The 17,175-nt window shown below is 43.1% G+C and overlaps 1 protein-coding gene across 1 annotated transcript in view; it reads right to left on the bottom strand.

Annotated features, from left to right (window-relative positions):
* Positions 1-1,595: 1,595 nt before the first annotated feature.
* Positions 1,596-17,175, bottom strand: part of SMC5 (structural maintenance of chromosomes 5) — a 277,372-nt gene continuing 261,792 nt past the window's right edge. Inside the window, exons 22-24 of the mRNA XM_069763546.1 lie at positions 14,628-14,807; positions 14,446-14,541; positions 1,596-2,559 (exon numbers count right to left, since the gene is read on the bottom strand). Coding sequence (XP_069619647.1) covers positions 2,422-2,559; positions 14,446-14,541; positions 14,628-14,807 — 414 coding nt within the window. The 3' untranslated portion in view covers positions 1,596-2,421. The remainder of the gene's footprint in view (positions 2,560-14,445; positions 14,542-14,627; positions 14,808-17,175) is intronic.

Here is a 17,175-nt window from a genome sequence, read left to right on the forward strand (position 1 = left end):
GCAAAAGCAGTCATCAAAGCAAAAGGTGGCTACTTTGAAGAACCTAGAATATAAGACATAATTTCAGTTGTTTCACACTTTTTTAAGTATATAATTCCACATATGTTAATTCATAGTTTTGATGCCTTCAGTGTGAATTTACAACCCCCCCCCCCCCGATCCTCTTGGGTACGATCCTTAAGCTAATCTTCACACCTCTCTCCTGTGTCCTTCCTCATAGGGACAGGAAAAACACCAACGGGTGAGGGTGGGATGGGCCTTTTAACCTCTCGTGTGTTTCCTATACCTGTGAAGGATGATCTCCTGGAAATATGTGATTGAGATGAAAACCCAAGACAGATCCAGTCACTTGAATAAGGCAGCAGAGTTGGGGCTCATTTTGACTTGCATTGGAATCGGATGAGTGCAATCCGATTAACAAAAACAAAAAAAAAAACGGACGGTGTTTGCCCCAATATTTCTCTATGGTACAGCTCACATCTGCGACTATTTTCTCATGCTGATTCGGCAGGCGAAAGCAATCGCATCATGCTGCGGTTGCACCCGAGAATCTGATCACACTCACCCATATAAGTCTATGGGTGCGTATGTAACATCACTCTGCACTCAAATATCACCCGAGTGCAGTGCGATTCCCGCCGACGCTGGCAGCAGGGGAGATTGAGAAATTACTTTATCCGTCTCCTCTGCAGCTGTGCGCCGATCCTCTCGTGCAAGAGAATTGGAGCACAGAGCACTGACACTCGGCTCTCGCTCGCAGCAGCCGAGTGTCATTAGCATATCGCATCCGATGCTCTTGCATGAGAAACTCATCGGATGCCATATGCTAATGGGACCCCGGCTTAACTGTAGACTCAATCTGGCCTTTATTTAGCAGTGTCCATCTATTTAGTGGTGTACAAAGCTGGATCAACTTTGTTTTTGTGAAAGTCTACGGCCGGGTTGTAGGTCACTTATTTCAGATACTTAGAGGGAAACCCAGATGAACCTGCTCAGTGTAGTGCACAAAACAAATGTGAACAAGATAAATGTGCATAAGATAAAAATAAATTATACATGTTTGGTATCTGCGTACTTGCATTGACCAGGGGAATCATATTGCCAGGTCAGTTTTACCATATAGTGAACTTGGTAAATAAACACAAAAAAGAATTGTGGAATTGCACTCTTTTTGCAATTTGACTGCAATAGGAATTTTTTTCCCTGTTTTCCAGTACACTAAATGGTAAAACCAATGATGCCTTTTAAAAGTACAACTTGTCCTGCAAAAAAACCCCCCAAAAAACAACCACCCTCATATGGCTATGTTGACGGAAAAATATAGTCATGGCTCTTGGAAAAAGGTGAGAGAAAAAAGAAAATGGCCATGGGCGTAAAGTGGTTAAAAACCAAACAAACATGATTTTATAATACTCTGACAAGAGATACCCGGGAGTAATCACACAATGTGATGCGATTTGTAGCCTGTCCAGGGTTTTGCTGGCATGCCATGATTCTGTACCAAATTTGTTTTGAGTCTTTTGTTTTACAGTATGTATGTAAACACAATTGTGACTTCTGGATTATATTATCCCCAAACAATCCAGTAAAATAAATATGAAGCAAAGTATTTTTATTTGAAACAAATCATATTACACATCTTCATTATATGAACTTAGTAAACAAGGAGGGTTTTTTTTAATAAGTAGTTGATTTTCAGAAAGTTCAACAAGAACAAACAAAACAGATACTGTTTACTAGAAATCTATTATGGTATATAGAGATATCCTAACAAACATAAAACAATAAATCTGTAGGATACATTGGACCCTTGAAAATGTGCTGGCTCATTCTGGAAAATGCCCACTGCCATGAGGACTAACACATGCTTGGTAGGACCCACACTTGTCATAAGACAGGGGCAAATATTGCAGCATGGCAGCAGGACATTATAAGAATTGGCCAAGAGATAGGGGAAACTGCTGTCGAGAAAGGAGCAGTGCCCCTCAACTTACTTTAAAGGTACAACTTAAATTTTAAAATGGTTACCCAGCTACTACAATACAAAAAACAAAAGTGAAGTGAAAATAATAATGAAATTGTTGCCTTACTGATCCTCTGGCACTGCCATTCAAACTTGACCCGGACAAACCTGTGACTACTGCAGCTAATCACTGGGTAGCCACGTGTGTGCGGAAGTAAGCAGGAAGTCCATCTCCTTTCTATATACTACCTGTTCAATTCGGACATGTGACCGCTGCAGCCAATCACTAGGCGAGACATCAGCCACCAATTCAGCGGTCACCTGTCCATGGAATACAGAAGCAGGAGACCGAAGGGCTAGAATGAAAATGCCAGGGATTATGTTCCAGCATTTTCTTATATATTCATTTTTTATTTTTTTTTTCAGTGGCTAGACAAAGCAGATTAAGGTGAAGACAATTACTGAGTGGCTGCAGCGACTCTTCGGCGTCTTCTGTGAAAAGCTTTCAAATTCCATTTTGTAGGCTCTAGCATATGAGGACCATTATAGACAAACAAGATGGTCATTTTGTCAGCATATGTTAAATTCTGGAGCAGCTGGAAATTAAAAAAAAAAAAATTAAAGTGAATATGCATTATACAACTACTTTAGTAATATTTCATTTAAAACCTATGAACACAGGTCATAAAAGTGAACATTTTTTTATCAGTATATATTAAAAGTGGCGTGAAATTTGGACAATTCCATTTTGCTGCAAAGCCTCTTAGGCTCTGTTCACATGCAGTTTCTATGGACCATTGGAGGTTCACTTGAACTCTATTTATGTCATTGCAGTGTATGCCCCCCCCCTCCCCCAGCAGTGGGTTTGTACAAATCCTTTTTCTTTTTTTTCTTTTTTTTTTTAAGAGGATTCAGGGAAATCCACAAAACACACAGCTGAACTGCAATATGAACAGGGCCTTTGACGAACAGCATTGATCTTTGGGAAACTTGGAAGCCAAGTGTTGGGACTTCCAAAGTGAAATATGCTCAGTAATCCTATCTATATTGTTAAGGAATATACAACCTAGCGCGTAATATATACTTGTACACGGTTTGCTTTTACTCTGCACCCTTGTTACATGGAAACCATTAATAAGCAAGTTAACAGCTGCTTCCATATCTTCTCAGTAGTATATATTTTCCCCAGGACTAAAGTGATGATGTAAAGTTACCCTAAATAGGACACTCTCCTGTAAAATAACAGAATTTAATACCTGTAATATCAAGAGCAGTATCCTATTTACTTTTCTGTTGACATCGCAGTATGTAGGCTTGTTTATAGTTTGACATGTTGTATGGTAAAATAAATAGTGCCATTCAAATCTAGAGTACAGAAAAGCAGAAAACCCCAAAAAATCCAAGTTGAACGAGGTGATGGGGGAAAAAATTCTGAGATTTACAGCTTTCTTTATATGGCAAAAAATGACACCAGATATGCATTTCTTTTATTTTAGTTTTGAAAAATAATTAGTTCGTAAAAAAAAAAAAAAAATATATATATATAATTGTCTAAGGGTCACTTCCGTCTGTCTGTCCTTCTGTCTGTCACGGTTATTCATTCGCTGATTGGTCTCGCCAGCTGCCTGTCATGGCTGCCGCGAACAATCAGCGACGGGCACAGTCCGGAAGAAAATGGCCGCTCCTTACTCCCCGCAGTCAGTGCCTGTCGCCCGCATACTCCCTTCCGGTCACCGCTAACACAGGGTTAATGCCGGTGGTAAATAATAATAAAAATAATAATAATAAAAAAAAAACCTGCTATACTCACCCTCCGTAGTCGCTCACGCCGGCCGCCATCTTCCATTGCAGGTTCCGGTGGCAAAGATGGTATGGGAGAAGGACCTGCCATGACGTCACCGTCATGTGACCGCGACGTCATCACAGGTTCTGTGCTCATACCAACCCTGGGACTGGAAGCTGCCGTAGACTACAAGGGGCCCTCGGAAAGGTGAGTATATGTTTATTTTTTAACCTGTGACAAACCTGGCTGGGCAATATACTACTTCGCTGTGCAATATACTATGTGGCTCTGTGCTGTATACTACATAGCTGGGCAATATACTACGTGGCTGGGCAATATACTACGTGGCTGGGCAATATACTACGTGGCTGGGCAATATACTACGTGGCTGGGCAATATACCACGTGGCTGGGCAATATACTACGTGGCTGGGCAATATACTACGTGGTTGGGCAATATACTACGTGGACATGCATATTCTAGAATACCAGATGTGTTAGAATCTAACGCATATACACGTAGTATATTGCCCAGTTACGTAGTATATTGCCCAGTCACGTAGAATATTGCCCAGTCACGTAGTATATTGCCCAGTCACGTAGTATATTGCCCAGTCACGTAGTATATTACCCAGCCACGTAGTATATTACCCAGCCACGTAGTATATTGCCCAGTCACGTAGTATATTGCCCAGCCACGTAGTATATTGCCCAGCCACGTAGTATATTACCCAGCCACGTAGTATATTACCCAGCCACGTAGTATATTGCCCAGCCACGTAGTATATTGCCCAGCCACGTAGTATATTGCCCAGCCACGTAGTATATTGCCCAGCCACGTAGTATATTACCCAGCCACGTAGTATATTGCCCAGTCACGTAGTATATTGCCCAGCCACGTAGTATATTGCCCTGTCACATAGTATATTGCCCAGCCACGTAGTATATTGCCCAGTCACGTAGTATATTACCCAGCCACGTATGTCACAGGGTAAAAAATAAAAAATAAACATATACTCCTTTTTGTATTTTTTTTTATGACATTTTATATGGGAATCCCCAGTGCATGCTAGGATACTCAAATGAGGGGGCAAAAGCTGCACTGTCGGTGGGCATTGTAAGGAAAGAATCTGAGCAGGAAAAACAGAGACCAGTCCCGCCCCGAAACGGACATCATTTTCAGCGATGGGGCTGGCCTCTACTCACCACATTCTCTCCTTACAATGCGTACTAACAGTGCGCTCTCTTGTCAACGCCTCACTTCTCATTAGAGCTGGTAAAGGAGCGCACTGTCACTGTACATTGAAAAGGAATATTGCACAGTGACAAGGTTGGTCATACTAAGCATACATCAGAATTAACAACCAGCGTATGCTCAGTAGAGCTGGGACTAGCTCAGTTCCTGAAACGAACATCACCGATGATGCTTTGTGGGGTAAGAAGCTGCCCCCCTGACGGCATCTCATTTCAGTATCTCCACATACACTGGGGATTCTCAAATGAAATGTTATCAAACTGTAAGTAGATATAAAAATAAAAAAGCAGTTAGATTAGAGGGGGAACAATAGGAACTTTTTTATCGAAGTACATTATAAAAGGGATTTGATTAGTAGTTAAGTAGAAATTCAGGATTAAATCATTATCTGTTATGGATCACCCTTTTTAATTATTTTTCACTTATAGTTAATTATTTTTATTGCTAATATCTCTGCAAACAAATGTTTTATTCTCCTCTGCATCTTGTATCAAGTTTAACATGAAAAATTTGGTGGAAGATCCTTTTTAAGAACAGGCAGATTTAAATATAGAATTCAGACAGAGCGTCTTAACATTTTAAGTTGCGATTTAGGTTTTAGGAAATTATTTTTTTTGTGTAGCTTCATTTTTGTCAAGTTAGTTTTTCATTATTTTACTTATGAAAAGAGTGTTGGTTGATGATGACCTTAACCCCTTAATGACAGCCAATACGTCTTTTAACTGACCTGAGATATAAGAGAATAGCCTCCCCATACAGATGACAATCCAGCAGCTGTCGGCTGTACATTATAGCTGACAAATTGCTGCATCAGCCACTATCAGTGTTTGCACCATCCAAATCTGTTTAACCCCTTAGATGCTGCTGTCAATAGTGACTACATCATTATAAATGGTTAACAGAGTGTGAGGGCTTCCTCTTTATCCAAATTGGTGCCCTCAGATCATGATTGTGTGGTCCTGATGTTTGCCATGGCAATTCATGACCAAATAGCGGCCTTAGATTCTGTCGGCTGTTATAACCTGTTCAGAAGTTAGAGACATTTAGGTGGTAAAAATACACATTTTCATTTCTGTCATACCACTTTGCATTAATTCCTGTAAAGCACCTGAAGGGTTAATAAACTACCTGACTGCAGTTTTCAATATGTCTGGGGGTGCTGTTTTTCAAATGGTATCACGTTTGGGGGTTTCCCAATATATGAGACCCCTAAAGTCACTTCAAACATGGATAAGTCCCTAAAAAAAATAAATTTTGTAAATTTCCTTGAAAAAATGAAAAATTGCTGCTACAATTTTAAACCTCCTAAAATGCTAAAAAAAAATAAAATAACATTTTACAAATGATGCTGATGTAAAGCAGACATGTGGGAAATGTTATTTATTAATGGTTTGCTGTGGTATGACTATCTGGATTAAAGGGATAATCATTCAAATTTTGAAAATTGCAAATTTTTTAACATTTTTCTCAAATGTCTGATATTTTTTTTATAAATAAACACAAAACATATTAACCTAAATTTACCATTATCATAAAGTATAATGTGTCATGAAAAAACAATCTCAAAATCACTGGAATTTGTTGAAGCGTTGCAGAGTTATTACCACACAAAGTGACACTGGTCAGATTTAAAAAAATTGGCTCCGTCACTAAGGGGTTAATCTATTTTGGTTTATTGCCACCTTGGGGACCACATAACTTCATATTTTTGAGCAGTCCAGTTAATGTTTCAAGTGCTATTTTGTAATAATAGCTGAACTTAAGTGTTTTAGCACTAGATGGCACTGCTGAGCCCTGTACAGACTGCAGTACTATTACAACAACCACAGGGAAGACTCCGCAAGACAGCACTACGGCCCTAACCTAACGCTTTATATCCCACAGTCAACAGCAACTTGGCATCTGGGATGTTTTACAAAAGAAAGGGGTTTCCGCTGTCACCCAACCAGTGTCCTGCAGCACAATCGTGCACTGTAGATAGGTTGCCATAGTAGAGGCCCCCAGGCCTGCCAAGGCTACATGACAAAGGCACAGCCGAATATAATAGTGTGAGGAAACATTCACACATTCAGTATTTGGTCAGTATTTTACCTCAGTATTTGTAAGCCAAAACCATACTGAGGTAAAAAACTGACCAAATACTGAACGTGGCATTACACTAAGGCTATGTGCACACGTTCAGAATTTTTAGAGTTTTTTCGGCCGTTTTCCGGCATTCCGCATTTTTGGTGCACATGTTGCGTTTTTTCCAGCGGCGGAATCGCATTACGGAAAAAAAACGCAGCATGTTCATTCTTTGTATGGAATCGCAGGGATTCCGCACACATAGGAATGCATTGATCCGCTTACTTTCCACATGTGGCTATGCCCACCATGTGGGAAGTAAGCGGATCATGTGCGGTTGGTACCCAGGGTGGAGGAGAAAAAAAAAAAGAATTACCGTATATACTCGAGTATAAGCCGACCCGAGTATAAGCCGACCCCCCTAATTTTGCCACAAAAAACTGGGAAAACTTATTGACTCGAGTATAAGCCTAGGGTGGAAATGCAGCAACTACCGGTGAATTTCAAAAATAAAAATAGATCATTATTTCCCCATAGCTGTGCCATATAGTGCTCTACACCATTCATATTTCCCCATAGCTGTGCCCCATATAGTGCTCTGCACCGTTCACTGTGCCCCCTAGCTGTGCCTTATACGGTGCTCTGCACCGTTCATTGTGCCCCCTAGCTGTGCCTTATACGGTGCTCTGCACCGTTCATTGTGCCCCCTAGCTGTGCCTTATACGGTGCTCTGCACCGTTCACTGTGCCCCCTAGCTGTGCCTTATACGGTGCTCTGCACCGTTCATTGTGCCCCCTAGCTGTGCCTTATACGGTGCTCTGCACCGTTCATTGTGCCCCCTAGCTGTGCCTTACATGGTGCTCTGCACCGTTCATTGTGCCCCCTAGCTGTGCCTTATACGGTGCTCTGCACCGTTCATTGTGCCCCCTAGCTGTGCCTTATACGGTGCTCTGCACCGTTCATTGTGCCCCCTAGCTGTGCCTTATACGGTGCACTGCACCGTTCATTGTGCCCCCTAGCTGTGCCTTATACGGTGCTCTGCACCGTTCACTGTGCCCCCTAGCTGTGCCTTATACGGTGCTCTGCACCGTTCATTGTGCCCCCTAGCTGTGCCTTATACGGTGCACTGCACCGTTCATTGTGCCCCCTAGCTGTGCCATATACGGTGCTCTGCACCGTTCACTGTGCCCCATAGATGCTCCACATTAATCTGTGCTGCCGCTGCTACTGCTGCAATAAAAAAAAAAAAAAACACATACTCACCTCCCTTGATTGCAGCTCCCAGCGTCTCGTTCCGGCGCCTCCATCTTCCCGGCGTCTCCGCTCTGACTGATCAGGCAGAGGGCGCCGCGCACACTATATGCGTCATCGCGCCCTCTGCCTGATCAGTCAGAGAGCGCAGACGCCGGGAAGATGGAGGCGCCGGCCGGGAAGATGGATCGGCGCCCGGCGGCTGGAACGAGGACAGGTGAATATAACATACTCACCTAGTCCTGGCGATCCTCGCGCTGTCCCCTCCTGTCTTCGGCGCTGCAGCTTCTTTCTCTATCAGCGGTCACCGGCACCGCTGATTAGAGAAATGAATAAGCGGCTACGCCCCTATGGGAGGTGGAGCCGCTTATTCATTTCTGTAATGAGCGGTCCCACGTGACCGCTGAAGAGAGGAAGAAGCTGCAGCGCCGAAGCCCGTGGGACGGCAGGGACAGCGCGAGGATCGCTGGGACTAGGTAAGTATACCTCAGCGCCCTCAGCCCCTCACCTGCCGACCCCACCGCTACCGTGACTCGAGTATAAGCCGAGGGGGGCACTTTCAGCCCTAAAATTTGGGCTGAAAATCTCGGCTTATACTCGAGTATATACGGTAAATTAGAAAATCATGATACTCGCACCTTCCGGCGGTTCCCGCTCCTCCAGTTGCCATTAATGCCTTGCGACAATGACCTGTGATGACATAGCGGTCTTGTGAGACCGCTACGTCATCTGGGGTCATTGCCACGAGGCATTACTGGGAACGGGAGCATCTCAAGGAGCGGGAAGGCAGCGGGGGACGCCGGAAGGTGAGAATATCATGTTTTTTTTTATTATTTTTAACATTCTATCTGCATAGGCAGCAATTTACAATAGTAAAAAGTTGGTCACACTTGTCAAGCACTATGCTTGTGTGACTAACCTGTCAATCACTTTTCCAAGCGATGCTACAGATCGCTTGGAAAACGCAAGCATTCTGCAAGTCAATTACACTTGGAAAACGCTAGTGTTTAGCGGGAATATGTATGCCAATTCCGCATGCGTATTTCCGCGGCAATTCTGCAACGTGTGCACATAGCCTAACAAGAGAATAGTGCTTTGGATACGGAGTCTACAAAGAAATAAGCTTATATATGTGCAGCTTGGTGCGGCCATTTATATACACCTTTCCACCTACTTGTTCTCCATCTATCTCCACACTTCTCTGACCCTATGAAGCCAGAGCGGTCAAAGAAGTGGGGTGGAGATTGAGGGAAAACAAGCAGGTGTGAGGATGCACTGCATTGTTTGGCCCTGCAATTGTGCACCAAGCACGTGTACTTGGTTTGAACAGTCATTCTGGGCCTTTAGCTCCTTTACCCCTGAGCCTTTTTTCACCTTCCTGACGGGCCAATTTTTTCTATTCTGACCACTGTCACGTTATGAGGTCATAACTCTGGGACGCTTCAATCGATCCCACTGATTCTGAGACCGTTTTCTTGTGACATATTGTACTTCATGATAGTGGTAACAATTCTTTGGCGTGCTTTGCTCTGACCTGTTGAGGGCAGACAAAAGTACTGCAGTGCGCAGGCGCCGGGCCTCTGACCTTTCCGGCGCCTGCGCACTGCAGTACTATCCTCTGCCCTCAAGAGGGCAGAGCAAAGTACGCCTGCGCCGGAGCCGTGGCTGAAGATCAGAAGAGGACGTCTTGTAATGAAGATGGGAGGCGCCGCAGCGGACCAGAGACGCCCATCTGACCTGACCAGGGTGAGTATAATATAACGTCTTTTTCTCCTTTTTCAGGTAACATCGGGGGCTTATCTACAGCATTACAGAATGCTGCAGATAAGCACCTGATGCCGGTGGGCTTACCTCACCCGCGATTTTCGGGGTGACAGGTTCCCTTTAAAAACCAGGCCTCAACATATTCAAAGCTGCTGTCAGGAAGTTTATTAACCCTTCAGGTGATTTTCAGGAATTAAAGTGGAATGCCTGAATTGAACATTTTATTATTACCACTAAAATGTTGCTATGTTACTATGCTATAAATGAAATATAACTTGGTCTTGGATTACCACAGCAACCATCAGGACCACGCAATAACAATCTCCGTGTGCCAATGAGGCAAAAGAGGAAGCCCCCATGATCTTTTAATCATCTCTATGCTGATGTCCCTATTGAGAATAGCATCTAAGGAGTTAACCGGCCATGGTTGGTGCCAACACTGATTGAAACTGATGTAGCAGGGTGTCAGTTATAGTGTACTCATTGGGGGATGCTATTCTTTTATATATCGGTCAGTAAAAATATGTATTGGTGGACACAAAGGGGTTAAGAGGGACTGGTTTTGTAAATGAGATGACAACAGAAAAAAAGTTCTGCCACAGTACGCTTAGTAATGAAGGAGGCATAAAGCCAAAAGTACTATATAGTTTTTTCTTCATTAGTGTAATATCATTTACCGTGCACTTGCCATGAATACCTCTATAATCAGTCTGCTTGTTCAGAGGTTCAAGAGTGGACAACCAGGGCCGTGGAGACAGTAAGTCAAACCTCCGACTCTGACTCCACAGCACTGGTCACTACTGAGCATGTACATAAAGTGCAGCACAGATTCATCTCAACTGAACGCCGAGATCCTTAGATCAGGAACAGAACAGACATTTATAGGACATTTCGTAACTTTCCCAAATTACTATGAAAAAATGTACAGCACATCCTGCATTGCACTACCGTACCCAATTTATTATTTATTTTAGAAATTGATTTTATATCGACTCCCCCAAAATGGACCCCGACTGACTAAACGACTCCAACTCCACAACCCTACGGACAACAGGACAGTCCAGCAGTGGCACCGTTCTGTCCAATTGCTGCTGAGTGCATTCTAGAACATTCTGATTGGAGGAGCACTGACAATAGACTGGGATCTTATATTGCGCTAGACAGTCATTCTGCTGCTGTGTGCATTCTAGGACATTCTGATTGGAGGAGCACTGCCAATAGACTGGGATCTTATATTGCGCTAGACAGTCGTTCTGCTGCTAAGGGCATTCTAGGACATTCTGATTGGAGGAGCACTGACAATACACTGGGATCTTATATTGCGCTAGACAGTCATTCTGCTGCTGTGTGCATTCTAGGACATTCTGATTGGAGGAGCACTGCCAATAGACTGGGATCTTATATTGCGCTAGACAGTCATTCTGCTGCTAAGGGCATTCTAGGACATTCTGATTGGAGGAGCACTGACAATAGACTGGGATCTTATATTGCGCTAGACAGTCGTTCTGCTGCTAAGGGCATTCTAGGACATTCTGATTGGAGGAGCACTGACAATAGACTGGGATCTTATATTTCGCTAGACAGTCGTTCTGCTGCTAAGGGCATTCTAGGACATTCTGATTGGAGGAGCTCTGACAATAGACTGGGATCTTATATTGCGCTAGACCGTCGTTCTGCTGCTGTGTCCATTCTAGGACATTCTGATTGGAGGAGCACTGACAATAGACTGGGATCTTATATTGCGCTAGACAGTCGTTCTGCTGTTAAGGGCATTCTAGGACATTCTGATTGGAGGAGCTCTGACAATAGACTGGGATCTTATATTGCGCTAGACAGTCGTTCTGCTGCTAAGAGCATTCTAGGACATTCTGATTGGAGGAGCACTGCCAATAGACTGGGATCTTATATTGCGCTAGACCGTCATTCTGCTGCTAAGGACAGTCTAGGACATTCTGATTGGAGGAGCACCGACAATAGACTGGGATCTTATATTGCGCTAGACAGTCGTTCTGCTGCTAAGGGCATTCTAGGACATTCTGATTGGAGGAGCACTGACAATAGACTGGGATCTTATATTGCGCTAGACAGTCATTCTGCTGCTGTGTGCATTCTAGGACATTCTGATTGGAGGAGCACTGCCAATAGACTGGGATCTTATATTGCGCTAGACAGTCATTCTGCTGCTAAGGGCATTCTAGGACATTCTGATTGGAGGAGCACTGACAATAGACTGGGATCTTATATTGCGCTAGACCGTCGTTCTGCTGCTGTGTCCATTCTAGGACATTCTGATTGGAGGAGCACTGACAATAGACTGGGATCTTATATTGCGCTAGACAGTCGTTCTGCTGCTAAGGGCATTCTAGGACATTCTGATTGGAGGAGCTCTGACAATAGACTGGGATCTTATATTGCGCTAGACAGGCGTTCTGCTGCTAAGGGTATTCTAGGACATTCTGATTGGAGGAGCACTGCCAATAGACTGGGATCTTATATTGCGCTAGACCGTCATTCTGCTGCTAAGGACAGTCTAGGACATTCTGATTGGAGGAGCACTGACAATAGACTGGGATCTTATATTGCGCTAGACAGTCGTTCTGCTGCTAAGGGCATTCTAGGACATTCTGATTGGAGGAGCACTGCCAATAGACTGGGATCTTATATTGCGCTAGACCGTCATTCTGCTGCTAAGGACAGTCTAGGACATTCCGATTGGAGGAGCACTGCCAATAGACTGGGATCTTATATTGCGCTAGACAGTCGTTCTGCTGCTAAGGGCATTCTAGGACATTCTGATTGGAGGAGCACTGCCAATAGACTGGGATCTTATATTGCGCTAGACCGTCATTCTGCTGCTGTGTCCATTCTAGGACATTCTGATTGGAGGAGCACTGACAATAGACTGGGATCTTATATTGCGCTAGACCGTCGTTCTGCTGCTGTCTCCATTCTAGGACATTCTGATTGGAGGAGCACTGACAATAGACTGGGATCTTATATTGCGCTAGACAGTCGTTCTGCTGCTAAGGGCATTCTAGGACATTCTGATTGGAGGAGCTCTGACAATAGACTGGGATCTTATATTGCGCTAGACAGTCGTTCTGCTGCTAAGGGCATTCTAGGACATTCTGATTGGAGGAGCACTGCCAATAGACTGGGATCTTATATTGCGCTAGACCGTCATTCTGCTGCTAAGGACAGTCTAGGACATTCTGATTGGAGGAGCACTGCCAATAGACTGGGATCTTATATTGCGCTAGACCGTCATTCTGCTGCTAAGGACAGTCTAGGACATTTTGATTGGAGGAGCACTGACAATAGACTGGGATCTTATATTGCGCTAGACAGTCGTTCTGCTGCTAAGGGCATTCTAGGACATTCTGATTGGAGGAGCACTGACAATAGACTGGGATCTTATATTGCGCTAGACGTCATTCTGCTGCTGTGTCCATTCTAGGACATTCTGATTGGAGGAGCACTGACAATAGACTGGGATCTTATATTGCGCTAGACCGTCGTTCTGCTGCGTCCATTCTAGGACATTCTGATTGGAGGAGCACTGCCAATAGACTGGGATCTTATATTGCGCTAGACCGTCGTTCTGCTGCTGTGTGCATTCTAGGACATTCTGATTGGAGGAGCTCTGACAATAGACTGCGCTCTCATACTGCGTAGGACAGTTGTTCAATTCAGGTGAGGCCAAAACTACTGTCAGCACTCACTCATTTCTCGATGGTTATATTCTTTAAGGGCATGAGGTTAAAGGGTTTCAGACGTCTTCTTTAATAAGAGCGCACCACTCTTCAGTTTCCCGGGTTTCTCTTTGATGGTGGCGATGCGCTCCCGATTGATAAATTTGGACAGTGGCATCATCAGCTTATTGGTTTATACTTTGCACTCACCAATGCTACAAGGGGGGGGGGGGGGGGGGATGGGGCAATTTTACCTCTCTAGCATCGGAGAAGTGCAAGGGCACTGAAGCTGGTAGATCCAACAATCAAGTCAGCTTCAGAGCAGTGCTTACAAGCTCTACATCAAAACTGGTAAGTGCTCTACCCCTTGAATAAGAGACCTACCACCACTGAAGACTGCAGAGGTGGCTGGTAACCATGGCAATGAGTAGTAAACAAAATTAAAAATCCCTCAGCTGCCGAGAACAAAGAGAATTTTTAATGAGTAAATAGCAAAGTTGATTCTTATTACTAGTACTTTGCAATTTTATCCACTTAACATGATTAAAATAAGCCCTCTCAGTATCCATATTTAAAATGTAGATCTAATATAAAGTACACTTTAACTTTATTTAATGCACCCTGATTTCTTAAGATACTGAGGAACAAAAAACATAATTTCTTATAAAAATTACCTTTGGTGTAATAAAAAAATACTGAGAGGTGCTTTCTTTGCATGCTGTCTTCACTACCATATCAAATACCCTCCTTTCATTCACAGGATCCATGCCCTTAAAAGCAATATTAAAACGGAATATCAGTAAAGTGCACAAGGTGCAATATTGGAAATATTTTGGAAAATGTTTTACTTTAGTACCTGATTGATTTCATCCACCACTCGGAAGGGGCACCTGTTGAGTTCTTGAAGAGCCATTAAGTAGAGCATGGTGGAAACGCTCCGCTCCCCTCCACTTTGATGATGTGGGGTCAGCTCGTGAAGTTGTGTGCTGCTTCTAAACTTCACACGAATTCTTATACCATACTTATCATAGTCTTCCTACAAAGCAAAGATAATGGTGATCTTGGTTTTGTATTACAATATTTTAACAAATGTGGACCGTCACCTTTTACATTTTTCGTGCAAAGAAAAGAAAATCCAATGATCTTTGCTCAATAATTTTACTACTGTAGATTCACAATCAAACAAAATCCCAAACCTCAATGTCCGTTTTCCCCAGCAGTGTTACACAATGCACTATTCTATGTTGTTAATGCAGTTGTGAATCACAGCGCTATGTTTGAATATATAACTATTGCTCTAGGAAAGATGATGCTGGGCATATACAGAAAAGTGAAATGTTGAAATGTATTGTAACCGGCAGCCCGGTATTATGCTCTCCAGTCACAGGATGTAGATTCACCCCTGCTTAGGAGGAGGGCGACTCAGCTAGTACATATCCATCAGGCAACTACTAATTTCCATAACTCTTCATTAAAAGGAATCTGTCTGCTCCTCCATGCTGCCCTGTCTGAGAACAGCACGCAGCGTGCGGTAGTGTCGGGTGCCGTACAGAACAGTGTGTTATTTATGGTGTGCTTATGTCACAGTCAGCCCGCAGCTCTTCTGCACAGGGTTAACACGGTCCTCCTGCTGCTGACTGACAGCGCAGTAATAAGGAGAAAGCTGTCCATCAACAGCAGGAGGGCAGAGTTGACCCAATGCTCATGAATATCACAGACATAACCACACCATAACCAGAAATAACACACAATTCTGCACAGCTGCAGGAGGACATCAGTAACACAATCCCTTTAACTGATAGCAACAACAGAAAGTCTATGGAGCCAATCTTCAGTCTCTGATGAGCGTTCTTTTTATAAAGGACTTTTAACCCCTTAAGCCCCGAGGGTGGTTTGCACGTTAATGACCGGGCCAATTTTTACAATTCTGACCACTGTCCCTTTATGATGTTATAACTCTGGAACGCTTCAACGGATCTTGGCGATTCTGACATTGTTTTCTCGTGACGTATTGTACTTCATGTTAGTGGTAAAATTTATTCGATATAACTTGCGTTTATTTGTGAAAAAAACGGAAATTTGGCGAAAATTTTGAAAATTTCGCAATTTTCCAACTTTGAATTTTTATACCCTTAAATCACAGAGATATGTCATGCAAAATACTTAATAAGTAACATTTCCCACATGTCTACTTTACATCAGCACAATTTTGGAACCAAAATTTTTTTTGTTAGGGAGTTATAAGGGTTAAAAGTTGACCAGCAATTTCTCATTTTTGCAACACCATTTTTTTTTTAGGGACCACATCTCATTTGAAGTCATTTTGAGGGGTCTATATGATAGAAAATAACCAAGTGTGACACCATTCTAAAAACTGCACCCCTCAAGGTGCTCAAAACCACATTCAAGAAGTTTATTAACCCTTCAGGTGTTTTACAGGAATTTTTGGAATGTTTAAATAAAAATAAACATTTAACTTTTTTTCACACAAAATTTATTTCAGCTCCAATTTGTTTTATTTTACCAAGGGTTACAGGAGAAAACGGATCCCAAAAGTTGTTGTACAATTTGTCCTGAGTACGTTGATACCACATATGTGGGGATAAACCACTGTTTGGGCGCATGGCAGAGCTCGGAAGGAAAGGAGCGCCATTTGACTTTTCAATGCAAAATTGACTGGAATTGAGATGGGACGCCATGTTGCGTTTGGAGAGCCCCTGATGTGCCTAAACATTGAAACCCCCCACAAGTGACACCATTTTGGAAAGTAGACCCCTTAAGGAACTTATCTAGATGTGTGGTGAGCACTTTGACCCACCAAGTGCTTCATAGAAGTTTATAATGCAGAGCCGTAAAAATAAAAAATCATATTTTTTCACAAAAATGATCTTTTTGCCCCCAATTTTTTATTTTCCCAAGGGTAAGAGAAGAAATTAGACCACAAAAGTTGTTGTGCAATTTGTCCTGAGTACGCTGATACCCCATATGTGGGGACAAACCACTGTTTGGGCGCATGGCAGAGCTCGGAAGGAAAGGAGCGCCATTTGACTTTTCAATGCAAAATTGACTGGAATTGAGATGGGACGCCATGTTGCGTTTGGAGAGCCCCTGATGTGCCTAAACATTGAAACCACCCAAAAGTGACACCATTTTGGAAAGTAGACCCCCTAAGGAACTTATCTAGATGTGTTTTGAGAGCTTTGAGCCCCCAAGTGTTTCACTACAGTTTATAACGCAGAGCCGTGAAAATAATTTTTTTTTTTTTTTCACAAAAATGATTTTTTAGTCCCCAGTTTTGTATTTTCACAAGGGTAACAGGATAACTTGGACCCCAAAAGTTGTTGTCCAATTTGTCCTGAGTACGCTGATACCCCATATGTGGGGGGAAGCACTGTTTGGGCGCA

This window comes from Ranitomeya imitator, chromosome 1, assembly GCF_032444005.1.
Source record: "Ranitomeya imitator isolate aRanImi1 chromosome 1, aRanImi1.pri, whole genome shotgun sequence".
NCBI lineage: Eukaryota > Metazoa > Chordata > Amphibia > Anura > Dendrobatidae > Ranitomeya > Ranitomeya imitator.